This window comes from Scyliorhinus torazame, chromosome 9 (genome assembly GCF_047496885.1).
Source record: "Scyliorhinus torazame isolate Kashiwa2021f chromosome 9, sScyTor2.1, whole genome shotgun sequence".
Classification (NCBI taxonomy): Eukaryota; Metazoa; Chordata; class Chondrichthyes; order Carcharhiniformes; family Scyliorhinidae; genus Scyliorhinus; species Scyliorhinus torazame.
In genome coordinates this window covers 91,372,036-91,399,499 of record NC_092715.1, presented here as the reverse complement: position 1 = coordinate 91,399,499, position 27,464 = coordinate 91,372,036, and the positions used below count along the sequence as shown (strand labels likewise).

Sequence of the window (27,464 nt, the reverse complement as noted above, 5' to 3'; positions counted from 1 at the left end):
TTACATGCATACCCACTAGGGTAGCATTTTCAGTCAGCAATTTGAGAGTTCAAGCCTCACTCTCGGACTTGAGCACAGAATCCAGGCGAACATTGTTTTAGTGCAGTCCTGGAGGCATACCACATTTTTAGATATGTCATCTGTATTTCTTTTGGTTAACCGAGACATTATTATCTATTTAGAAAGTTCTTTAAACAATGCCAGGCAATTCTCAAAGTGTCCTGGTCGACTTTCTTCTCTCCATTTTGTCACATCTGCCTACATAACAAATCATGCATTTTTAAAATAACTCATTGGCTATAGAGTACATACTGAGGATCCCACAGGCCCTACATTAACGCAAGGTTTTCCTATCTGGAGGTTATTATAATTTTATGGTCAAATAAAAACAAACAATAAAATCACTAAAAAATACACATTATATAGGAAATTGGATGCTGTTCTGGAAAGGCAAATATTCAAAAATATGTTGAAAGAAAGTAGCCGTAGAATAGTAAAGGACTTCCAAAGAGGATTTCAATGGAAGAGGTCCCATCAGAAATCATATCCATCAGGTCCAAAAACCATGATACTAATTGTTATTTAAGTCAGGTGACTACCTGTTAACAAGTGACCTGTGCTACGTTAATTAGCCAGCAGCAGTATACCAAATACTGGTTTTGGTTATTCAGCCAAGATGAGACTGAAAAATAATTTGATATCACTTACCACAAAGTACACAGTTATGGTCCCATAGGTTCCTTTCATTCTGATTAGAGTAAGCGGCACACATTCATTTCTATTCCTTGCCTCATCCAGTATAACGATGGAAGACTGAGGGAAAGATGGCGAAATATAACTTCAGCAATATACCTCTCAGCCTGAACAACACAGGCAGATCCATAACCTTGACAACACCTAACTCTCACAGGCAAATTAATCTAATTTATAAAGTGGTTCAGTAATAGTGTTATATGGGAAACCCATTTTGAAAAAAACTTTCAATCTCAAGATAAATATGGGTTGCAAAATTTAAAAAGCCAAGTTTTAATATAAATGAGCTAATGGCATGTAAGTCAATGATGGCTGTTGTCACGTGTTAGGAATAAAGCGTTCATTAAGATAAAATATGGCTGTTTTGTGGAAGCGGAAAATGTTTTGCCACCTTGCCAATAAGATTGCCAGTACTGACTATGTTCCTTCAACAATAGATAGAGATAGAAAGCTCTGTCTGCATCACTCAAGCATATTCTCACTGTGTAATGCTTTCATTTCCTGCATGTGCATTCTCGCAGGTAACCAATTCTGACATTAATACTGTATAGACATTAATATTGCAGAGAAATTGGATTTGGCTCATTCATTTATTTTCAGACATTTAGGCCGGATTCTTCAGGGCTGCCTGCTAGCCGCGAGATTCGCAATGCCCCCCAGAATCCTGTGCCTGTCAAATTTGCGCCAGGCATCAGACCCATCACGGGCCTCTCAGTCTGTCCTGCTGACCATAACAGGTTTCCTGCGCCAGAGGGAACATGTAAAGTGTTCATCAGTATCCATTTGAATATTATTGGTTTAGAAGCCTGATTCAAATGTTGCCCGTGTTGCTCCTGACTTCTCCCCCCGCCGACGTGGATCAGGCTGGTGTGATTTGGTACAAGTATTTAAAAATGGATTCACTGGCGGCTTGCAGTCCAAGGGGTTGCACTCTTCCTTACAATTTTCTCCAAGGTGCCAAGGAGGATGCTTCATGGGAGGTGGGGTTTGGGGGCTTGTGCTGGGCTGGAAGGGCTCATGTCAGGGGTCTATCCTGGGATGGAGGTTGTTTGGCTGCTCTTTCAATCTGGAATCTTTAAACTCTTTATACAGTCAGTCAGTCAGTATCTCAAAATTAAAATTATCTCACAATAAAGTGAAAGTGAAACCCTTTAAAAGGTCTGTCAATGTGCCAAGTTCAAAGATCTGTGAGACAAAGGTCAAAGGAATCCCTTTAATGTAGTGGAAACCTTTGAAGTAGATTTCGAACAGTCAAGTTCATTACCCTTTAAAGTACAGAAGACTGTGCGTATGCCTAGAAGGCTAAAAGCTTTGAACTGCATTGTTTACATTCAATTTCACAAACCATTGCCTCCAAAAGAAGTTTGAGTGACAGTGGGGAGGCAGTTTCAAAGGTGGAGGGGATTAAGATTGATTATTTATATAGATCCGCAGGGATCCAATAATTCAGGTGAGCAGGTGGTTTTTGAACTGTATATTTTTTTTAATGAGCTGCCTCGTTGTTCTCAAGTGCTTCCTAGAATGCCCCACACCAAGGTGCCGCACAAAGGGGAATGGGCGGTGAGGCAGGTGTTGGGGGGGGGGGGGGGGGAGCGTGAACACCCTCTTATAGGCGGGTTGGGGATTAGAGAGGGGTTAGTGGGGGGGGGCTCCACAGATCAGAACACCATCTCTACCTGCACTGAAAAGTTCTGGGGCAAGATTCTCCGACCCCCCGCGGGTCAGAGAATCGCCGGGGGCTGGCGTGAATCCCGCCCCTGCCGGTTGCCGAATTCTCCGGCACCGGATATTCGGCGGGGGCGGGAATCGCGCCGCGCCGGTTGGCGGGCCCCCCCCCCACGATTCTCCGGCCCGGATGGGCCAAAGTCCCGCCGCTAAAATGCCTGTCCCGCCGGCGTAGATTAAACCACCTATCTTACCGGCAGGACAAGGCGGCGCGGGCAGGCTCCGGGATCCTGGGGGGGGGGCGAACTGGCCCCGAGGGGTGCCCCCATGGTGGCCTGGCCCACAATCGGGGCCCACCGATCCGCGGGTGGGCCTGTGCCATGGGGGCACTCTATCCCTTCCGCCTCCGCCACGGTCTCCACCATGGCGGAGGCAGAAGAGACTCCCTCCAATGCGCATGCCCGGGAATGCCGTCAGCGGCCGCTAACGTTCCCACGCATGCGCCGCCCGGAGATGTCATTTCCGCGCCAGCTGGCGGGGCACCAAAGGCCTTTTCCGCCAGCTGGCGGGGCGGAAATTCGTCCGGCGCCGACCTAGCCCCTTAAGGTTGGGGCTCGGCCCCCAAAGATGCAGAGCATTCCGCACCTTTGGGACGGCGCGATGCCCGACTGATTTGCGCTGTTTTGGGCGCCAGTCGGCGGACATCGCGCCGTTTCCGGAGAATTTCGCCCCTGGAGAGAGGAGCTCCTCAGTGCAGAAAATGGGACTAAGCGTGGTTTCAGCCGCATGTTCCCTGCTGAAACCCCCTATCTACCCGAATGGCAGTTCAGTAACATGGTGTTTCCCGGCGCTCGGAGTGCCGGGAAACACCCGGCTAATCGCGCTATAGGACTCTGTTCCCATTCGGATAGATCGCGCCCTTAATGTTGATTTTTTTTCCCACATCATCAATCTTCTGCTCCAGTGCCTTCAGAATTGAAAGTGCTTTATTATTCCCAGTGTGCACTATAGGGAACTGTATTCTAGCCTAACAGCATATATCAGAAGATTTAAAAACCAGAAGAACAATCTAACAAAATGACATTGCTGAAGGCTGGCCCCCAATGCTTGCTGGGAATATACTTAAAGAGGTTGGGTTCATGTCCTCTACAATTTTCCATCCGTTAATTTGCCCGAAACAAACATCGCAAATATACTAAACATTTATACTGGTGGACAAAGATACTTACCATATTGAAAGATACAATTCCAAATGCATTATCATTTGACAGAATAGTTACTGTGGCAATATTGGGAATTCCAAGCATCACATCTGCAGAAGTACCCTATGGTTAAAAGAAAAATGCAGTAATGTCATTAATTAATATATTTTGTCACACATCTAATTTTTTTTTGCTTTTACATATGTAGGTTTTGAATGCATAATTCCAATTGGATTGGTTTTCTCGAGCTGCTTTTAGAAGGACTGGTTTTTTTGTACATAATAATAATATTCTTATGTTTGTCTTCAAAAGCCTTAATCAACAATTAAACACAAGGTAATCTACACAACCCCAATGACAGGGGATATAAACAGCACCAGCTTAAAACACATTTCACACTTCCAACTTAATTTATGGAACATTCAGTGCTAAGTTAATAGCCAAACTAAAAATACATTTGCAAAAAAACTGTTTTGATACAACAGTCAGATCTCATAGTTTCTGTACACAGATTTAATTACCAGATTACAGTTTTGTTCAAAAATGTAAATTGCCCTGATCAGTAACTTTTATAGAAAGGAAATTCTTTGGGCACCTCAGATTAATTAAGACTCCATGTTAATAAAGAAGTCTTTCAAAACTCATTTATCACGGTTTGACAACCTGTTAATGACACCATAGCAATAAGAAACAAGGTATAAAGTATGCAGTTCTATTTGAAAATAAGTTTCCTTTCATTCCTTTGCCTTTATACATTATCCTTTGACTTATGTTAAAAAGCGGAATTCTATTCCCAATTCCAGGTCAGAGGTCTCTCCAATTTGATTCATGTAGTGAAATGAATGGTTGTGGGAAGATAGATGCATCGAACCCGTCTTTCTGTTAACTGGATATATGAATGTAACACATAGGATTGTGTTAAATAAAGCTGGTCTGTGAAACACTGTTCTAAAATTCTTATTGATTAACCTACTTTACATTGAATCCAAACAAAAGCAAAATAAGAAATCTTTCCATGCTGTAATGAGAATCAATAAGACTACATACTCAAAAATCCATTTTCATAAGTGAGACCTTATTCACAACTACACAGAATAAAATTAATTCATTATATTATAGACAAAAACTGTTCAAAACTTTATCAGATGCACAATTTGAAATCTACAGCAAATTTTAAGTATTGTATATTATAAGATCCTTAACCTTGACTTAACAGCTTCTTAGAAAAATAATGTGGTACACAGGTTCACAAGAATCAGAGGTAGGGACAGTAAATCACAATGTGCTGATCAAAAGTTTCTATGGCAAAAATTACATTCAAACTACTGAAAAGCAGAATTGAATGTTTTGAAAGTTGGAAACATTTTTACATTTAAACATTTATGTTAGTTTGAAACACCTATAAACACCACAAAGAGAAAAAATGTAATATCTGCATAAACAGAAAAATTTAATCTAGTAATGTTTGATATCTTGATTTTTACACAAATAACAAAGTTGAAGTGCAGTTTTAATTAATTCATGACTCTATATCACTCTTTGAAAGCACCTACCACATGTAAACCAACATTAAAATCCTTAACTTCATAAAATATCTTGGCAGACTATTGCAATCACTGAGTTTAGCATGTACATTAAAGAGACATAGACGTAAATAAGGGGCACGGATATAAATAGTCAAACATTTTACTTTACTATTTCTTCCAAATTACTACTGGCAAAATATTCGGATTCGATATGTGCTGACTCTGATCAAACTCTGATATTTGCATTATTCATTGTTAAGTATTCAATGGTTTTGAAACTCCAAAAGAAATGTGATAAATATTATGGCTCTACACAGTTTCAGACTCATGATTATTTGATCTATGCCCCACATAGGAATCTATTATGGACAGTTTCCATAGCAATGTCCTTAGTATCTTACTGTTCACGTGTCACATTATTCAAATTTTACCTCCACCATGAATGAATTAGCTTCTGCTTTGAAATACCTGCAGTTGCAGTTTAAATTAGATTTTGGACCACAGTATAAAGTGAATGAAATTTTGAAAAATTTCCAAAAGGCAAAACACAGCAGATCCGGACGAATGGGATAAATGCAAAAAGCAGCAAAGGGTCACAAAGCAGCTTATAAGAGCTAGTAAAAGGGATTATGAAAATAAATTTGCAAGGGACATCAAAATCAATAAGAAGAAATGTTATAGTTTTATTAAGGGAAAGTGGGTGGCCAAGAGCAACATAGGCCCACTTAAAAAGTTGAAAATTGACTTTCTTTTGATTGATTGATATTTATTGTCACATGTACCGAAGTACAGTGAAAAGTATTTTTCTGTGGCCAAGGAAACGTACATAGTAGACAAAAGAATAATCATTGACAATGGTACATCAACAAATAATGATTGATTACAGTGCGAACCAAGGACAAATGAGAGCAGCATAGGACGTCGTGAATAGTGTTCCGACAGGGAACAGATCAGTTCAAGCAGAGTCGTTGAGGAGTCTGGTAGCTGTGGGGAAGAAGCTGTTCCTATGTCTGGATGTTCAGGTCTTCAGACTTCTGTATCTTCTGCCTGATGGAGGAGTCTGGAAGAGGGCAAAGCCTGGGTGTGAGGGGTCTCTGACAATGCTGTCTGCCTTTCTGAGGCAGCGGGAGGCGTATACGGAATCAATGGGAGGATGGCAAGCTTGTGTGATGCGTTGGGTTGAGTTCACCACACTCTGCAGTATCTTGCGATCTTGGGCCAAGCAGTTGCCATACCAAGCTGTAATGCAGCTGGATAGGATGCTATCTATGGCACATCTGTAGAGGTTTGAGAGAGTCAATGCAGACATGTCGAATTTCTTTAGCTTCCGTAGGAAGTAGAGACGTTGTTGGGCTTTCTTGACTGTTGCATCAACCTGAGTGGACCAGGACAGACTGTTGGTGATGGTGACCCCCAGGAACGTAAAGCAATCAGCCACCTCTATTTCGGAGCCATTGATGTGGGGAGGGGGGGCATGCTACGCTTCCTGATGTCAATGATCAGTTCCTTGGTCTTGCAACTTAGTGATCTATTTCCCTACTGTAGTCTGATTCATCGTTGTTTGAGATACAACCTCCTCAGTCCTATCGTCTGCAAACTTATAGATTGAATTGGAGTTGAATCTTGCCACACAGTCGTGTGTGTATAGAAAGTACAGTAGAGGATGGAGCACACTACTTTTTATTTCCTTTTTTTAAAATATAAATTTAGAATCCCCAATTCATTTTTTTTTCCAATTAAGGGGAAATTTGCATGGCCAATTCACCTAGCCTGCACATCTTTGGGTTGTGGGGGTGAAACCCACGCAAACAAGGGGAGAAAGTGCAAATTCCACACGGACAGTGACCCAGAGCTGGGATCGAACCTGGGACCTCGGCGCCGTGAGGCAGCAGGGCTGACCCACTGCGCCACCATGATGCCCTGAACACACATCCTTGCAGGGCCCTGGTGTTGAGGACTATTGTGGAGGAGGTGTTGTTACCTATCCTGACAGCTTGCGGTCTGTTGGTGAGGAAGTCAAGGATCCAGCTGCACAGGGAAGGGGCCACGTCCAAGGTTGCAGAATTTGGTTATTAGTCATGTTGGGATAATGGTGTTGAAGGCGGAGCTACAATCTATGAATGTAGTCTGACGTAGGTGTCCTTGTTGGCGAGATGTTCGAGAGTTGATTATCGGGCCATTAAATTAAGGGGCAATTTAGCGTGGCCAATCCACCTACCCTGCGCATCTTTGGGTTGTGGGGGCGAAACCCACGCAAACACTGGGGGAATGTACAAACCTGAGATATTGCCATTGATAATGGGGAAAAGGCAGACATGCTGAACAATTACTTTACCTCAATATTTACGATATTTACCGGAGTCCGGTTTAGCTCAGTTGGCTGGACAGCTGGTTTGTGATGCAGAGCGTGGCGAACAGTGCGGGTTCAATTCCCGTACCAGCTGAGGTTATTCATGAAGGCTCCACCTTCTCAACCTTACCCCTCGCCTGAGGTGTAGTGATCCTCGAGTTAAATCACCATCAGTCAGCTCTCCCCCTCAAAGGGGAAAGCAGTTAATGGTCATCTGGGACTATAGTAACTTTACTTACTTACAGTTGAAAAGGAGGATAACTTGCCAAAGTCCCAAAATAGATCAGGGAGAGCCAGCATGGATCCGTGAAGGGAAAGTCATGCCTGACAAATCTTATTGAATTTTTTGGAGGTGACTGAGGAATGTCTATGAATGTTATTTATATGGACTTCCAGAAGGCATTTGATAAAGTCCCACAGTGACCACAAATGAGACTTAAGGTGAGTTTAGGCAGCATGGTAGCATTGTGGATAGCACAATTGCTTCACAGCTCCAGGGACCCAGGTTCGATTCCCGGCTTGGGTCACTGTCTGTGCGGAGTCTGCACGTTCTCCCAGTGTGTGCGTGGGTTTCCTCCGGGTGCTCTGGTTTCCTCCCACAGTCCAAAGATGTGCGGGTTTGGTGGATTGGCCATGCTAAATTGCCTATAGTGTCCAAAATTGCATTTAGTGTTGGGTGGGGTTACTGGGTTATGGGGCTAGGTGAAGGTGTGGACCTTGGGTAGGGTGCTCTTTCCAAGAGCGGGTGCAGACTCGATGGGCTGAATGGCCTCCTTCTGCACTGTAAATTCTATGATTCTAGGGCAAATTATTAGGTTAGGAAATTGGTTGAGTGGTCACATGTCCAAATTTGCTGATGATATAAAGTTATGTGGCATTAAAGACAGTCTCATTGATAGTATAAAATTGCAAGGAGATATTGACATGAATGGGCAAAATTGTGACAGATGGAATTCAATGTAAGCAAGTGTGAGGTTATCCATTACGGGCCAAAAAAGGAGAGCACAGGGTACTTTATAAATGGGAAGAGGCGTGTTACAGTGGATATCCAAAGAGTCTTGGGGGTTCAGATGTAGCTGCCTCCTTCTGCACTGTAAATTTTATGATTCTATGATAATCTATGCATAAATCTTTAAAATACCACAAATAGGTGCATAAAATAATCAAAAATGCTAAAGTAATGCTAGCCTTTATATCAAAAGGATATAAATAAGGATATCATAGGTAAACAGATTTTGGAAAAGAGTAAAAACAACAGGGTTGTGGTGATGGGAGACTTCAACTTCCCCAATATTGACTGGGACTCACTTAGTGCCAGGGGCTTAGACGGGGCGGAGCTTGTAAGGAGCATCCAGGAGGGCTTCTTAAAATAATATGTAGACAGTCCAACTAGGGAAGGGGCGGTACTGGACCTGGTATTGGGGAATGAGCCCGGCCAGGTGGTAGATGTTTCAGTAGGGGAGCATTTCGGGAACAGTGACCACAATTCAGTAAGTTTTAAAGTGCTGGTGGACAAGGATAAGAGTGGTCCTAGGATGAATGTGCTAAATTGGGGGAAGGCTAATTATAACAATATTAGGCGGGAACTGAAGAACATAGATTGGGGGCGGATGTTTGAGGGCAAATCAACATCTGACATGTGGGAGGCTTTCAAGTGTCAGTTGAAAGGAATTCAGGACCGGCACGTTCCTGTGAGGAAGAAGGATAAATACGGCAATTTTCAGGAACCTTGGATAACAAGAGATATTGTAGGCCTCGTCAAAAAGAAAAAGGAGGCATTTGTCAGGACTAAAAGGCTGGGAACAGACGAAGCTTGTGTGGAATATAAGGAAAGTAGGAAGGAACTTAAGCAAGGAGTCAGGAGGGATAGAAGGGGGTCACGAAAAGTCATTGGCAAATAGGGTTAAGGAAAATCCCAAGGCTTTTTACACGTACATAAAAAGCAAGAGGGTAGCAGGGAAAGGGTTGGCCCACTGAAGGATAGACAAGGGAATCTATGTGTGGAGCCAGAGGAAATGGGCGAGGTACTAAATGAATACTTTGCATTAGTATTCACCAAAGAGAAGAAATTGGTAGATGTTGAGTCTGGAGAAGGGTGTGTAGATCGCCTGGGTCACATTGAGATCCAAAAAGACGAGGTGTTGGGTGTCTTAAAAAATATTAAGGTAGATAAGTCCCCAGGGCCTGATGGGATCTACCCCAGAATACTGAAGGAGCCTGGAGAGGAAATTGCTGAGGCCTTGACAGAAATCTTTGGATCCTCACTGTCTTCAGGTGATGTCCCGGAGGACTGGAGAATAGCCAATGTTGTCCCTCTGTTTAAGATGGGTAGCAAGGATAATCCAGGGAACTACAGGCCGGTGAGCCTTACTTCAGTGGTAGAGAAATTGCTGGAGAGAATTCTTCGAGACAGGATTTACTCCCATTTGGAAGCAAATGGACGTATTAGTGAGAGGCAGCATGGTTTTGTGAAGGGGAGGTCGTGTCTCACTAACTTGATAGAGTTTTTCAAGGAGGTCACAAAGATGATTGATGCAGGTAGGGCAGTGGATGTTGTCTATATGGACTTCAGTAAGGCCTTTGACAAGGTCCCTCATGGTAGCCTAGTACAAAAGGTGAAGTCACACGGGATCAGGGGTGAGCTGACAAGGTGGATACAGAACTGGCTAGGTCATAGAAGGCAGAGAGTAGCAATGGAAGGATGCTTTTCTAATTGGACGGCTGTGACCAGTGGTGTTCCACAGGGATCAGTGCTGGGACCTTTGCGGTTTGTAGTATATATAAATGATTTGGAGGAAAATGTAACTGGTCTGATTAGTAAGGTTGCAGACGACACAAAGGTTGATGGAATTGCGGATAGCGATGAGGACTGTCAGAGGATACAGCAGGATTTAGATTGTTTGGAGACTTGGGCGGAGAGATGGCAGATGGAGTTTAATCCGGAAAAATGTGAGGTAATGCATTTTGGAAGGTCTAATGCAGGTAGGGAATATACTGTGAATGGTAGAACCCTCAAGAGTATTGAAAGTCAAAGAGATCTAGGAGTACAGGTCCACAGGTCACTGAAAGGGGCAACGCAGGTGGAGAAGGTAGTCAAGAAGGCATACGGTATGCTTGCCTTCATTGGCCGGGGCATTGAGTATTTGAATTTGCAAGTCATGTTGCAGCTGTATAGAACCTTAGTTAGGCCACACTTGGTGTATAGTGTTCAATTCTGGTCGCCACACTACCAGAAGGATGTGGAGGCTTTAGAGAGGGTGCAGAAGAGATTTACCAGAATGTTGCCTGGTATGGAGGGCATTAGCTATGAGGAGCGGTTGAATAAACTCGGTTTGTTCTCACTGGAACGAAGGAGGTTGAGGGGCGATCTGATAGAGGTCTACAAAATTATGAGGGGCATAGACAGAGTGGATAGTCAGAGGCTTTTCCCCGGGGTAGAGGGGTCAATTACTAGGGGGCATAGGTTTAAGGTGAGAGGGGCAAGGTTTAGAGTAGATGTACGAGGCAAATTTTTTACGCAGAGGGTAGTGGGTGCCTGGAACTCGCTACCGGAGGAGGTGGTGGAAGCAGGAACGATAGTGACATTTAAGGGGCATCTTGACAAATACATGAATAGGATGGGAATAGAGGGATACGGACCCAGGAAGTGTAGAAGATTGTAGTTTAGTCGGGCAGCATGGTCAGCACGGGCTTGGAGGGCCGAAGGGCCTGTTCCTGTGCTGTACATTTCTTTGTTCTTTGTTCTTGTTCTTTGATTGGAATATAAAGACACAGGAGTTATGCTGCAGCAACTACAAAACTCTGGTTAGACCCCACTTGGAGTACTGAGAGCAGTACGTCTTAGGAAAGATATAAAATACTTGGAGGGAGTGCAATGTTAGTTGACAAAAATGATACCTGAACTATAAGCTAAAGTTGCAAAGGGAGATTGCACGAAATAGACCGGTTTTTGCTAGAATTTAGAAGATTATGGGGTGATCTGATCGAAGTATTTAAGACATTAACAGGAAAAGACAAGATAGGCAAAGGTAAACCATTTCCACTGGTTGGAGGTTCTAAAACTAGGGGGCATAGTCTAAATATTAGGGCTAAACTGTTCAGGAGAGATGTTATGAATTCTCTCCCACGAATAGCAGTTGAAGTTGAAACAGTTAATTTTAAATCTAGATAGATAGATTTTTGTTTAGCAAAGATATTAAAGGCCAAAGGCAGGTAAATAGAGCTGGGCCACAGATCAGCCATGATCTCATTAACTGGTGAGACAGGCTCGAGGGACTGAATGGCCTACCCCTGTCCTATATGTCTTAAGATTTGGCTCCTAGAAAGAAATCTTGTTCTTCTGGAGAGCCAGCAAGAAACCCGTGGTCCTTCTTTTCAGGAAGGCCTGCCAAACCATATGCTGATGAGTCAACGGCAAGGCTACCGGCTGGCCTTCCTCTGAAATAAAGAACATGGCTGCGTAAATCCTGCCTAGCGAGAGCTGGCAGCCAACCAGAGGCAAGCAGCTCTCATGCTCAGAAAGACTAGTGGGGAGGCCGTGGCTACTGCCAGCAAGATACCCTCCGGGGTTCCAGGGTCGCTGGCCCACCCAGGTGAACAAGAGCAGAGGGATGGTTCTCAATGGGCCCTCCCGTTCCCAATATTCATCCCTCAATCAGGCACTGTGTGCAATATAATAAAAGCAATTTACTGCAGATGCTGGAATCAGAAACAAAAACAGAAAATGCTGGATAATCGCAGCAGGTCTGAAAGCAGATGTGGAGAGAGAACTGAGTCTGGATTATTCTTTGTCAGAGCTAGAGAGAACTGGCAACAGGGTCAGATTTCTACTATTGTGGCAGGGGGTGGGTGGGGAGGGAGGGGCATGAAGCAATGGGGTTGGATAGATGTCCAGCAATAGATGGAGTGGAACAAAGATGTTGTGGTCAAAAAGACAAAAGGAACGTAACTGGTGGTGATAATGACTAAGAAGGGTGCTGATAGTGACACATTAAGAAAGGAGGATATATTAATGGCTGAACAGGGACAAGTAGTGTGTCAAAGGGTAACAGGGAACAGATGGCCCTAGTGGGGTGCAGGGAAAAGGGATCAGTGGAAGAAATGAAAATAATTGAAAGAAATCAAAATGGGGTGAAGACAGAGGAGAGAGTTCAGTCTGAAGTTCTTGAACTCAATGTTAAGTCCGGAAGGCTGTAATGTGCCTGATTGGAAGATGAGGTGCTTTTACTCCAGTTTGCGCTGGACTTCACTGGAACATTGCAGCAGGCCAAGGACGGAGGTTGAAATGGCAAGTCTTTGTTTAGTCTCTCCAATGTGGAGCAGACCCCATTGGGGGCAGCGATTGCAATAGACCAGATTAAAGGAGGTGCACGTGAAGCATTGCATCACCTGAAAAGAGTGTTTAGAGCCTGAGATGGTGAGCAGAGAGATGGTGAAGAGGCAGGTGTTGCACCTTCTGCGATTGCATGGGAAGGTGCGTGGGAAGAGTGTAAGGTGTTGGGGATGATAGAGGAGTGGACCAGGGTGTCCCGGAGGAAAGGTTCCTGCAGAATGCTGACAGGGGGAGTGAGTGGAAGATGTGTTTGTTGGTGGAATCACGTTGGAAGAATTGGCAGAGGATGATCCTTTGAATGTGAAGGCTGGTGGGATAAAATGTGAGGACAAGAGGGACCCTATCCTGGTTCTGGGAGGGAAGGGAATGAGTGAAAGCAGAGGTGCGGGAATGGGTCAGACACGGTTGAGAGCCCTGATGACCACAATGCGTGGAAAACCATGATTAATGAAGGAGGAAGACATGTCAGCAGCACCGTTTTGGAAAGTGGCATCATCGGAACAGATGCGATGGGGCAAAGGAACTGGGAGAATGGGATGGGAGATGGAGTCCTTACAGGACCTGGGGTGAGAAGAGCTGTAGTCAGCATAGCTGTGGGAGTTGGTGGGCTTGCAATGGATACTGGTGGACAGTCCATCCCCAGAAAAAGAAATAGAGAGATTAAAGTGTCAGAGATGGGCCATGTGAAGGTGATAGAGGGATGGAAATTAGAAGCGAAATTGATAGGCACCGGGTCCCGTTGAATGAGGAATCCCCCTCCCCTGCCAGGTCACAAACTGGTCGCACGGTTTTACAGTCAAGAATGCCACATGGCACCAAGTCTGCCTGCCCCTGGATTAATACCAGCATCAGCAAAAACAGGCCTTGAAGTGGCCAATTGATGATCACTTCAGGGCTTCAATTGACAGATGGGCAAGGTGGTCAAGCATGGTAATACTGGTGGTGATGGAAACACGGCAGGGTTCAGGTATGCCACCCACTTACCTAAGTAAATACCCTTCTTGCTTCCAAGCTCACCACCAGCGAGAGCACAAGATTCAATCCCAATCCATTATTTTTTCATCACAACACAATATTGCAGCATCATCAGAAAGACAAAGTGACAGAAATACCAACACTTGAAAGGAAAACCTGCTACCTGAGCTTTCTTTTCATTTTAAGCTGTTTAGTCACACAATGGTGTGATTTTAACTACAGTGTATAAAAGGCATTTTGAATTAAAAATAAATGCACATTTTTAGTACTTTTGATCAGGCAAACTCTGAAAGAGGGGACAGATTGTTACCAGGCAACAAGAGTTGGATTTGCATGCATGTATGAAGTAAAATTTGCTGAAATTGATGTTGGCTCATGATCCCAACATTATTCCTCCCTCTTCCGGATTTCTGCAGGACATGATAAAAGGTGAGCAGGGAAACCCCTTGCACCTGTTAGTTAAGTATTTAAGATGGTTTAAAAAACAAACTAAGAATCGTTAAATCCTCAGAGCACCTGTTCCCCAACTCGCCAGTAACTCACTCAGGTCACTGGGGTGGGTACATAGCAGGGAAAATCTCTTCTGTGAAACTGACAGCTTGTGAAGGCTTTGATTAGTGAAATTGAAGAGTTTCAGTCACAACCAGATGAAAGGCTGCTGTTCAAAGCATTTCTTCTCTCAGTGACTTCCAGCACTGTTTTGACAGGTGATTACCAATTTCATGGAAGGGATTTTACCTGTCTACGACATCATTCACCTTCAGCTGCACTGTTCTGCGGCCACATGAATTGGAGCAGTTTATATAGTTCCAATTTGCACCTCTGTGAGGGGGCAGTATCAGAGTCTACACCACCACCATCTCCAGCAGCATAACAACACCAGAGGCTGTCACCTCTTCAACCACATACACCCAGATTGATTAATGAATGGGATGGACATAAAGATCCAGCTGGAAGGAAATGATACACCCAACTCAGGGTCCACAGGCAGATGATCAACTCACTTGACATGTCTGAGCACCAGGACTCAGGCTCTCAGGGCAGATCGCAGCTGATATCTGCAGCTTCCTGGAACAAAACCCCTTCCCAGTGGAGTAAATATGTATGCATTAACAGTGGCCATCAAGGCGACTGCCACTGAAGGGCCACTCTACCACCACATCCCTCCACTCACACCCCAGTGTAAGAGTCCTTCCTGATTATTTCCTTCGTTCCCATTTCTTTTATTTTATTATTTTGATCTGTGGACCCATAATCAGGATGTGCCTTTATGCAGAATACTCAGTGAAATAGCCTGCTTGCCACGACACTGTGCTTTCTACACTGGCACCCAGTGTATCTTAGTAAAGAGGTTGTAGAGGGAGGGTTGCAGGGGCAGTGTTCCGTCTGACAGGTCCCAGTGTGATGCTTGCTGAGAGAACCTAGCAGAAGTGTTTCGATCTTGGGAGTGAAAGGAACTCTCTCCTGCTTGCGGAAGTGAAGGAACTGCTCTATTGTCCTGAGAGCAGCGAGTGCCTGGTTCATCCTTTGCTGTGAACCTGAATTGACGTTGAGTCTGCAGAGAAAGTAGACAATCTTGCCAGAGAAAATAATCAAGGCGAGAAGTAAGAAGTGCCAAAACAAAAGAATGAACGCCAGAAAGACATTGACTAGAAGTCATCCAAGCGCATCAACGGTCCTTATCATAGAATCTTAGAATCCCCACAGTGGAGATGGAGGCCATTCAGTCCATCAAGGCTGCACCGGCACTTGGAAAGAGCACCCTACTTAAGCTCCGCCTCCACCCTATCCCTGTAACTCAGTAACGCCACCTAACCTTTTGGACACTAAGGGGCAATTTATCATGACCAATCCACCTAACCTTCAGATCTTTGGACTGTGGGAGGAAACCAGAGCACCCGGAGGCAGCCCACACAGACACGGGGAGAAAGTGAAAACTCCACACAGAGAGTCACCAGAGGCCAGAAGGAAACCCAGGTCCCTCGCACTGTGAGGCTGCAGTGCCAACCACTGTGCCACCATGCCACTCTTTTATTCTTATTTTCTTTTCCTTTCCCTCTGTGTTGTTTGTCTATGTAGGTGTCCGCGTGTTTAAGGATCCTTTCTGTTTGTTCCGGTTTATTCTTTATTTTCCCTTTTTTTTATTTTCGCTGTGGCTCTTTTGATTCATGGATGATTAATGGGCATGTGTCTTTCAGTAAATTGGTCTGCACCTTTAATTCAACCAGTAAGATCCAGAAGACTGTGTTGTTTTAGACTGACATCAGTGATGATCCGGATTGATTGATATGGCTGGTGAGCAATGAAATGGCCTAAAACGGCTAAGGTCTGCTCAGAAACAGATGGTGATTGGATCTGATCCCACTGAGATGTTTGTCAGAGTCACAAGGCTGGTTTTGATTTCAAAGAGAACAATGAACAAAGAAAAGGACAGCACCGGAACAGACCCTTCGGCCCTCCAAGCCTGCGCCGACCATGCTGCCCGTCCAAACTAAAATAAAGAACAAAGAAAAGTACAGCACAGGAAGAAAAGTACAGCCCAGGAAGAAAAGTACAGCCCAGGAAGAAACGTACAGCACAGGTTTCAGTTTGGTGTCTGGCAGTGCAGAGGCAAGAGCCTATGACAATAAACCAATCCAATCCAATCTCTCACAAAAAACTTTCATAATGGCTTGGGGGTGGGGGGGAAGAGAGAGACAGAGAGAGAACAACAACATTTGTCTGAGGAATGGACTTGAGAGGCAATAAGTTGAGGCTGAGTGTGGGTGTTTTCTGTTCAAACGGGAATATCAGTTGTCTATACAGGAGGGGAATGAGTGGATATGCAAAGTATATTGTTCTAAGAGGCTCTATAGAGAAGAATGCTGTGCAGGTCAGATTATGGGGTTTGTCACCCAAAGTAGGTATAGCGCTCACCAGACATGCCTTCCTGATGTACTGCACTCTCTTGCTGCAGTCTCCAAGCAGAAGGTACCACACTCCAACTACTGACGTCGTAGGCTACATCCCTCTACACCTGCTTGGTTGAAGAGGCCATCCTCTTGTCCCATCCTTGGGACAGCTCACCTCACTACAGCCCCTTAGATCCCACAGGACCACCAGGCAAGAGTGAAAGACTAGAGGGGTAGCCTTCCCAGGTTTCCCCTTTCCTGTGATTACTGCAGCTTCAAAAGTCCTAGTGCTGGTGAGACCTTCTAACATTTGCTGTGGTCCTTTAACAGCATGGACATGTCTTCCTGCCCATTGAAGCAATAAAAATCTCCTTTTTTGTTTGAGTAACCTGGGGATGGAATGCAAATGCCATGAGACAAGAACAGTGTCTCGGCAAAGCTCACCAATTAGTAATTGTATTCTTAACCCACAATAATAATAATCTTTATTATTGTCACAAGTAGGCTTACATTAACAATGCAAAGAAGTTACTGTGAAAATCTCTTAGTCGCCACACTCTGGCGCCTGCTCAGGTACGCTGATGGAGAAATCAGCATGTCCAATTCATGTAACAAGCACATCTTTCAGGACTTGTGGGAGGAAACCAGAGCACCTGGAAGAAACCCACGCAGACATGGGGAGAACGTGCAGACTCCGCACAGACAGTGACCCAAGTGGGAATCGAACCTGGGACCCTGACGCTGGGAAGCAACAGTGCTAACCAGTGTCCTATCGTGCCATCCACCGCTGTGGTCCCACCACTGTGGCAGAGACTAAGTGCAGAAGATTCCATTCTTAGAGCCCAAAGTTTTTAGTAAGGCCCCTCTGACCATTTCTAGCATTCATATTTTTAATTTCCAATTTAGTCAATTTTTCTTTGTTAGTTATAAAATAAAACTGCATAAACAGGCATTAAATAAATTTTCACAACATTGTTTTGCATCACTGGCATTCATCTGCCCTTGATAAATAATGCTAACTTATTTGCACCTGTAACACTTATAGCTTAAACACATGGTGGATAGTTAAATTGTTCCATTTTACTTGAAAAGAATTTAATAAGAAAATAAAGTTACCTGCAGCCTTAGGGAAAATACAAAAGTTTCATCTGCTTCTGGAAAATCATCGTCCTTGACTGCAATATATACAGTTTTGTTGGTTTCTGTTGTCAGTAATTGTGCTACGGCAGATGTGCCCTCAAAATCGCCAGTATCTTCCCCTTGAAGCTAAAAAGATTTGGAATGAAAACATGAGTTTGTATCATTATGTATGCTCTCAAACTCACATTTAGGAATTTTGTCAGGGATCTTTAATAGGCACAGACATGCTAACCCAAGGTTAACTTCTTTGCTTCAAAAAATGATTAGGTCAATAATTTATATGAAAGTTCTACTCAACGCAACTTTAATCCTCTTTATTACAAACTTGCAATTATTGCTTCAAAATTTTAAGTACAAAGGGACGCATTGTAATTGTATGAAGGCTTTATCAGTCACTGATTCTGCTCTAGAAAACACATTTCAACAAGCTATTTTGTGAGGAGGTGGCAGTGTTGTGGTAATGTCACTTGACTAGCAATCCAGAGGCCCAGTCTAATGGACATGGGTTTGAATCCACGGCCGTTGGTGGAATTTAAATTCAATTAATAAAATCTGGAATACTAGTGACATTGATAACTATCATTGATTTTCATGAAAACCCATCTGGTTCAAAAATACCCTTTAGGGAGAGGATCCCTACAGTGCAGGAGGCCATTTGACCCATCGAGTCTGCACTGACACTCCAAAAGAGCACGCTCCCTAGGCACACTCTTCCACCCATCCCTGTAACTCTGCAACCCCAATTAAACCTTTGGACACTCAGGGTCAATACTCCTAACTTGCACATCTTTGCACTGTGGGAGGAATCAGGAGCACCTGGAGGAAATTCCACACAGTCACCCAAGGTTGGAATCAAACCCGGGTCCCTGGCACTGTGAGGCAACAGTGCAAGCCACTGCACCATCATGCCGTCCAATATCTGCCATCCTTACGTGGTCTGGCCTACATGTGACTCCAGGCCCAAAGCAATGTGGTTAGCTTTGAAATGGCCGAACAAGCCACTCAGTTCAAAGGGCAATCAGGGATGGGCAACAAATTCTGGGCCTTGCCATCCCATGAATGGGAAGATCTTTAATTCTTTTAGTTTTAATGGAAAAGAGGTGGCGCAATCTGGAATTATTTTGCCTCCAGTTTTCCCTTTGTGGAAAAATACTTGTTGGCTGACCTGAACTAGTAGTCTGCATTGGTAACTAAGAAGCCAGCACATCTTCTGGTTAACATAACAAACAGTAATCACCAACTGAACAATAATCTATACAAGTCAAAATAATTACCATATTTCTGTTTCTTCCTAACACAAGATTTTGCAAAGAAAATGTATACAAGTCTATATCAAGTACAGCACTATCGACTGTAAACTTGTTATCTGATCCCTCACACTGAGAACATGGCACAACAGTGCCAGAAGCAAATGACTGTTTTAAGTAAGGTCCAATGGCACTGAATAATTTACCATCACGTTGTGAATTTGCTCCAACAATTAAAAATATCATTCAATTCAATCTTCATAGAACTTATAAATGACCAACAATTATGCACACATTTATAAATACATTTTCTCATCATTTTTGATATTTATTTTATGGCAGAACATCAATAAGCATATTTCTCAAATCACAAAGCAGAGGTGATCCTCTGCAAAAGGTATATACGTGTGCTCTTACAACCAGGCTATTAGTAAATATGACTAAATAACAAAGGAAAGCTTAGCTCACTTGTACCAGATGTCTATTCATCATTGAAATAAAGTTAATGAAAAGGAAAATTGGGCAGGATACACAAAGAATGGTCGATCCGATTTCAGCCCCTGTAAAAGTTAAATGTCCCACCCAAACAGTCCAAGTTCACATCATCCGGAATCGGTTTACAATTTACATCAACATTTACATAAATCCAATTTAAAGCATGATTCACTTGAATCGAATGACAGATTTGTTTCAGGATCTGATGTTAGATGGCTATAGTACGTGATGTTCTGTGGTTGAGGCGTGATGCACTGCCCGAGAGGGTCGCAGAGGCAGGAAACCTCACACCCGTAAAAGGTATGTGGATGAGCACTTGAAATGTCATAATATTCAAGGCTCTGGGCCAAGTGCTGGAAAGTGGGATTAGTTTAGATTTAGTATTGTTTTGTCAGTGCCGACCCGATGGGTCGAAGGACCTCTTCTGTACTGTATGACTCTATGACTCCAACTGTCATTCTATTGTGCTTAGAGAGGACTAAGGAGTAAAGAGTAAACATAAGTAAATTGTAGCTTAGCAACAAGAGGCCACTATCCAGATTGAAGGACTTTCCTTTGCTCTTAGTTTTAACTAGAAGCCAGAGCAGTTGGTGACAGTATCTTGAAGGGAACATTTCTCAACACTGCCACAAGACAGACTGGACAGACTGGGAGCTGCAAAGTACAAGTTACAGTACAGATATCCAGGGAATTAGGACAGAAATTACATTTAAGACATGTGAAGTTAAGAGAACAGAGACCAAAGTATTGTTCAGAAGAATTCAAGGAAGAATATACAAAGTGTTGAGTGTAGTTTATTTTTAATTCTTCCAATTAAGGGGCAATTTAGCATGTTCAATCCACTTACGCTGCATATCTTTGGGTTGTGGGGGCTATGGGGGCGAAACCCACACAGACACAGGGAGAATGTGCAAGTCCCCACGGAGAGTGGCCCGGGGCTGGGATCAAACCCGGATCCTCGGTGCCGTGAGACAGCAGTGCTAACCACTGCACAACCATGCCGCCCTGTTGAGTTAAAGGGACAATCACAGTAAATAGATTCACAATGGAACAGCAGATGTCAGAGGTAGATGAAACATTTGATGTCATTTTAATACAGTCTGGGAATCCAGAGTTAAAGCAATTGTAAGCAGTTTGCACAGCGGTCAAGATAGAGGGATGGCGTAAAGTACTGGACTGGATTCGCTGTTAAAAGTGGAGCGGAAGCTTTGTTTAAAAGTGTAATTTGGAAAACTTGGTCTGGATTATAAACAGCAAACCGCGAAGGGAAGAGGTTACTGAGAGAGAAGATTTTAAAGTAGGTTTTTGGGAGTGGATTTTAGAAACTTTCATATGATCATGATCTGGGGTGATTCAGAGGAGAAATCCACAGCCACTAACTTGGGTCCAAAGCGGAGTGTGTGCATTTGACCGCAGACACCTCGTGTGCTTAACAGAGACTTTTTGCATTAATGAGACCATTGTAGTTACGAATTTGCGATCATGTGACTATGTCCTCACGTTTTATAAATAAAAAGTAAAAGTAAAATAGATCTTTTGAGCCAGGGTTCCATTCTGGAATCTTACCATTCAGTTATGAGAGGCTGTTTGAAGTTTAAATCCATATTTGGCATGTGGGAGTCTTTTAAGGAGCAGTTGATGGGAGTGCAGGACAGGCATGTGCCGGTAAAAAGGAAGGACAGGAAAAGCAGGATTCGGGAACCATGGATGGCCAGGGAAATTGCAAATCTTGTCAAAAAAAAAAAAAAGATGCATACGTGAGGTACAAGCAACTAAACATAGATGAAGCACTTGAGGGATACAAGGAAAGTAGGAAAGAGCTCGTAGTCAGGAGGGCAAAAAGGGGTCACAAAACAAGATCATAAGAACTAGGAGCAGGAGTAGGCCACCTGGCCCCTGCTCCGCCATTCAATGAGATCATGGCCGATCTTTTGTGGACTCAGCTCCACTTTCCGGCCCGAACACCATAGCCCCTAATCCCTTTTTTCTTCAAAAAACTATCTATCTTTATCTTAAAAACATTGAATGAAGGTGCCTCAACTGCTTCACTGGGCAAGGAATTCCATAGATTCACAATCCTTCGGGTGAAGAAGTTCCTCCTAAGCTCAGTCCAAATCTACTTCCCCTTATTTTGAGGCTATGCCCCCTAGTTCTGCTTTGACCCACCAGTGGAAACAACCTGCCCGCATCTATCCTATCTATTCCCTTCATAATTTTATATGTTTCTATAAGATCCTCCGCAACCTTCTAAATTCCAACGAGTACAGTCCCAGTCTACTCAACATGTCCTCGTAATACAACCCCCTCAACTCTGGGATTAACCTAGTGAATCTCCTCTGCACACCCTCCAGTGCCAGTACGTCCATTCTCAGGTAAGGAGACCAAAACTGGACACAATACTCCAGGTGTGGCCTCACTAACACCTTATACAATTGCAGCATAACCTCCCTAGTCTTAAACTCCATACCTCTAGCAATGAAAGACAAAACTCCATTTGCCGTCTTAATCACCTGTTGCACCTGTAAACCAACTTTTTGCAACTCATGCACTAGCACACCCAGGTCTCTCGGCACAGCAGCATGTTTTAATATTTTATCATTTAAATAATAATCCCTTTTGCTGTTATTCCTACCAAAATGGATAACCTCACATTTGTCAACATTGTATTCCATCTGCCAGACACTAGCCCATTCACTTAACCTATCCAAATCCCTCTGCAGACTTCCGGTATCCTCTGCACCTTTTGCTTTCCAACTCATCTTAGTGCTGTCTGCAAACTTGGACACATTGCACTTGGTCCCGAACTCCAAATATATCAAAGCTACCCTTTGTTCCTAATATACGTATACAATGTCCTTGGCAGACAGGATTAAGGAGAATCCCAAGACATTTTATACGTGTATTAGGAACAAAGGGTAGCTAAGAGTTGGTCCGCTCAAGGACAAAGGAGGGAAATTATGTGTAAATCCAGAGGAAGTAGGTGGAATCCTTAATAAATATTTTGCATCAGTATTCACAAAGGAGAGGGCCACGTTGATTGGTGGTGCCTCAGAGGGATGTGCAAACACTTTAGAATATGTTGTTATTACGAGGGAGGAAGTGTAAGGTGTGTTAAAAATCATTAAGGAAGACAAATTACCAAGGCCAGATGGCATCTATCCCAGATTACTGAGGGAGACAAGAGGTGAAATCACTGGGCCTCTAACAGAAATCTTTGTGTCCTCGTTAGCCACAGGTGAGATCCCAGAGGACTGGAGGATAGCCAAAGTTGTACTGTTTTTTAAGAAGGGCTGCAAGGTTAACCCGGGTAATTATAGGCCAGTGAGCTTAACGTCAGTGATAGTGAAATTGTTGGAAACGATTCTCAGTGATATGATCTATGCACATTTCGAAGTGAATGATCTTATTACCGACGGACAACATGGTTTTGTACGAGGGAAGTCAGGTCTCACTAATTTTATTCAGTTTTTTGAGGACGTGACAAAAATTATTGACAAGGGAAGGGCTGTGGATGTTGTCTACATGGACTTTAGTAAAGCATTTTAAGGTCCCTCATGGCAAGCTGGTGCAAAAGATTAAATCACATGGGGGTCAGGTGTGAACTAGCTGAATGGATTCAGAATTGGCTTGGCCATAGAAGACAGGGGGTAGCAGAGGAAGTGTGTTTTTTCGAATGGAGGTCTGTAACTAGTGGTGTTCTGCAGGGATCAGTACTGGGACCTCTGCTCTTCGTAATATATATATGTATATAAATGACTTGGAAGAAAACATAGCAGGTCTGATTAGCAAGTTTGCGGATGATACTAAGATTGCAGGAGTTGCGGATAGTGATGAATACTGTCAGAGAATACAACAGGATATAGATAGGCTGCAAAATTGGGCAGAGAAATGGCAGATGGAATTTAACCCGCACAAATGCGAGGTGATGCATTTTGGTAGATCCCAATGCAGGTGGAAGCTATAAAATAAATGACAGAGCCATCAGGAGCATAGAGACACAGAGAGATCTGTGCGTGGCAGCACAGGTGGAAATGGTGGTAAAGAAAGCATATAGCATGCTTTCCTTCATAGGACGGATATAGAGTATAAACGCTCGGAAATTATTTTAGTTATATGGAACGTTGGTTAGGCCACATTTGGAATACTGTGTCCAATTCTGGTCACCTCACTACCAGGAGGACGTGGAGGCTTTGGAGAGAGTACAGAAAAGGCTTACCAGGATGTTGCCTGGTATGGAGCGTATTAGCTATGAGAAGAGATTGAATAAACTGGGATTTTTCTCCCGAGAGAGATGGAGGCTGAGGGGCACCCTGATAGAAGTTTATAAAATTATTATGGGTATAGATAGGGTGAACAGTTGGAGGAATTTTCCCAGGGCAGAATTGAAAATCACAAGGGAGCAGAAGTTCAAGGTGAAGGGCGACTGGTTCAATAAAGAGGGGAGAAGTTTTTATTACACAGAGGTGGTGGTGGCCTGGAGTGCACTGCCAAGTGAGGTGGTTGACAAGATACATTAGCGACCTTTAAGTACTTATCTGGATAGGCACAAGAACAGACGGGGTATAGAAGGATACAGATGGTCTAGATGGGACTCGTGATCAGCGCGCAGGCTTGGAGGGCCGAAAGGCCTGTTCCTGTGTTGTATTGTTCTTTGTTATATCAACTGGAATCGTAACAAAAGTGGGGGCTGTCGCTGGATTTCAAAACATGGAGAAAGCGAAACTGGATGCTGAATAGCAATCGTTGTTCTGGGATTTATTGGGGGCTATTCACCGATATTGAGGCCAAGTGTTCACGCCGTCGTGAACGCCGTTGCGTTTCACGACGGCACAAACAGGGCTCGGACACGACCTATTCTGGCTCATGCCGCTCCAGCGTCCTTATGCGGCGCCAAATGGGCGCCGCCCCAACCCGCGCATGCGTGGGGAACGTCTTACGCACGCCTGCCCCTCACCAACATGGAGCCGGTGTTCTGGGGCCGCGCGCGGAAGGAGATAGGCCCCCGGGGGTGGGGCAGGGGGGGGGGGGAAAACAGGCCGGCCCACCGATCGGTGGGCCCCGATTGCGGGCCAGACCCCATCGGAGGCCACCCCGGTGAAGGAGCTCCCCTCCCCCCGCACAGGCCGCCCCCCCCAGGCTGCCCCCCCCCAGCGTTCCCGCAGAGTTCCCGCCAGCAGCGACCAGGGGTGGATGGCGCCGGTGGGAACCTTTTGTGTTGTAGCGGCCGCTCGGCCCATCCAGCCGGAGAATCGCCGCTCGCCGGTTCTCTGAGCGGCCCAGTGCGAATCGCGCGCCGCTGGTTTCCAGGGGGGTGGGAGAATTGCGTGCGGGGGTCGGGGCGGCGTGGCGCAATTCACGCAGCACCCCGCCAATTCTCACACCCGGCGTGGGGGGGGGGGGGGGGGGGGAGAGAATAGCGCCCATTATTAAATGCTGAGATGTATGAATCTTTTTAAAAAAGAGTAAGTGGAGTACTAAGATACTGGACAAAGGAAGTGGAATTACTGTGAGGTGCATGTACAAGTTAAAATCCAAAACGGCGTTGCGAGTTGCTAAGATAGAAGATGCAACTTTTACTGGTTTACAGAAAGTAATCCAGAGTCAGTTAAATGAATTGGCAGATAAATTGGAGTTGGGTTACCTGCAGGGGTAAGGAAAACTGGCATTATTGAAATGCACAGTGAAACATTTAAAATTGCAAGCGTCGTCAGAAACCCACAGCGGGGGTCCAAGCCGGGATCAGTGTGCACCCCCACTGCGAGTTTCATGACAGCGAGTGTGCATTCAAAGGAAACCCCATTGACAATGATGGGACCAGAAGATCCCACTGTTGGGAACTGGTGAGGTGCCACTGCAGAACACAGCCCAGAGGTGAAGGAAAATCCCACCAGCATGAATGCCCAGAAAATCCTACCCATATGAGTAGATCAATCATTGATGGCAAATGATAAAATTTCATTTTATGAAGGAATCAATATTAATAAGGGATATTAATGAAATTGTTTATTTGGGTAAAGTCAACTGAGAAGTAATTTTATAAAATTGTTACAGTGGGAATTATTCCCAAATTACCTATTGGGGAAATAGATTTCACACTAGGTAATGATTTGACTTGTGGAGACAACAATGTGATGACAACTGTATTTGAAAGATGCTCCTGTGAACAAAACCACATAGTTGAATACTGATACAGCTAAACAAAGAACTGATCCAAGTAATATGACTGATGTATCAACGTCAATAATGGACAACAATAAAATAATTGCCGCTGAGGGCATTACCGCGCATGCGCCGCCCGGAGATGTCATTTCCGCGCCAGCTGGCGGGGCACCAAAAGCCTTTTCCGCCTGCTGGCGGGGCTGAAATTCGTCTGGCGTAGGCCTAGCCCCTTAAGGTTGGGGCTCGGCACCCAAAGATGCAGAGCATTCCGCACCTTTGGGGCAGTGCGATGCCCGACTGATTTGCACCGTTTTGGGCGCCAGTCGGCGGACATCGCGCCGATACCGGAGAATTTCACCCCAGATTTGGAAGTCAATCTTTAGCATATTAACAGTAAGTAGACTTATGTTGATCCTTAAAAGAGCTGTTGTCAATATGTCATACAATTAGATTTCACAGAGTACTGTATTCCCTGTTTCTCCTCGCCAGCCAAGAAGAGTCCCGTCACCCGACTGCAATCCATGAAGTAAAATCTGCTGGGCTTACCACTTCACAAAAACCTCCCCCTTACCATGGGGAAAATAGTTGTCATGATATTCAGGTGAACATCACAGCACATACATACACACATAATGATGGACAGATCAACGGACCAATCAACACACACAAAACGACAGCAAATCACGGACAAGAGCATACACAGTACAAAGCAGGGAACACGACACTTCCTGGGCACTCGAGCAGGAGAGGGCTCAGGGCACAGACCTCATTGCCAGCCACTCAGAGGTTCACCATGTGCTGAATACCAGAGTTTAATATGTTAATAGTTCATTGAAATAAAACTGCGTTGTACCATTCGCAACCGTGTTGGTTCGTCTGTGTATCAGAGTACCCAACACTTCATGATACCAGGAGTGATTTGACACCGACCCACAAATCTGCCATCCTGCGCCATTGACACCGTCAACACACCGCAGCCGCTGCAAGTCGCTGGGAACCTCGGCGTAAATTGGAAGCTGTTCAAGCAACGCTTCCAGCTCTTTCTGGAAGCCAATGAAAGAGAGAGCGCCTCGGACACCAGAAAGATCGCCATCCTCCTCACCACCGCAGGGCAGCATGCCATCCATGTCTACAACTCACTGCTGTTCAAGGAAGGCGAGGACAAATCCAAATACAAGACGGTCCTTCTCAAGTTCGACCAACACTTCAACGTCGAGGTCAACGGAAGCTTTGAGAGGTATGTCTTCCAGCAGCGCCTGCAAGGTAAGGATGAGCTCTTTCAGTCATTCCTTACCCATCGCGCAGTCCTGCGGTTACGACACCACCTCAGACTCCATGATTCGGGACCAGATCGTTTTTGGGGTCGCCTCGGGCACCCTACGCCAGCAGCTTTTAAAAATTAAAGGCCTCACCTTAGCCTCCGCAATCGAAGCCTGTGTCCTGCACGAAAACGCGACTAGCCGCTATGCACAATTTCAGGCGACCGAATCGGCGCGGCGGGGGTCCTACGCGGCCGGATCGGCAAGCCAGGTGCCCCACAAGGCCGAACGGGTCCAGGCGATCGAGTTTCTCCCGGCCCACAGCCCGGACGAGGGCAGCCGTTTCGCGTGCTTTTCGGGGCCTCCCGCGCTTGTGCGCGCCAAAACCTACGGCAACGCTGAGGGACGTGATGCGCAGGCGGCCCGACGCAAGACCGAACTGCACATGCGCAGTGGCGCAACGAACGTCA

At 44.7% G+C, this 27,464-nt stretch overlaps 1 protein-coding gene across 1 annotated transcript in view; it reads right to left on the bottom strand.

Annotated features, from left to right (window-relative positions):
• The window catches only part of adgrv1 (adhesion G protein-coupled receptor V1), a 981,490-nt gene that overhangs the window by 934,270 nt on the left and 19,756 nt on the right, over nucleotides 1-27,464 (bottom strand). The window contains exons 3-5 of the mRNA XM_072516264.1: nucleotides 17,811-17,960; nucleotides 3,648-3,743; nucleotides 709-813 (exon numbers count right to left, since the gene is read on the bottom strand). Of these exons, the coding sequence (XP_072372365.1) occupies nucleotides 709-813; nucleotides 3,648-3,743; nucleotides 17,811-17,960 (351 nt within the window). The remainder of the gene's footprint in view (nucleotides 1-708; nucleotides 814-3,647; nucleotides 3,744-17,810; nucleotides 17,961-27,464) is intronic.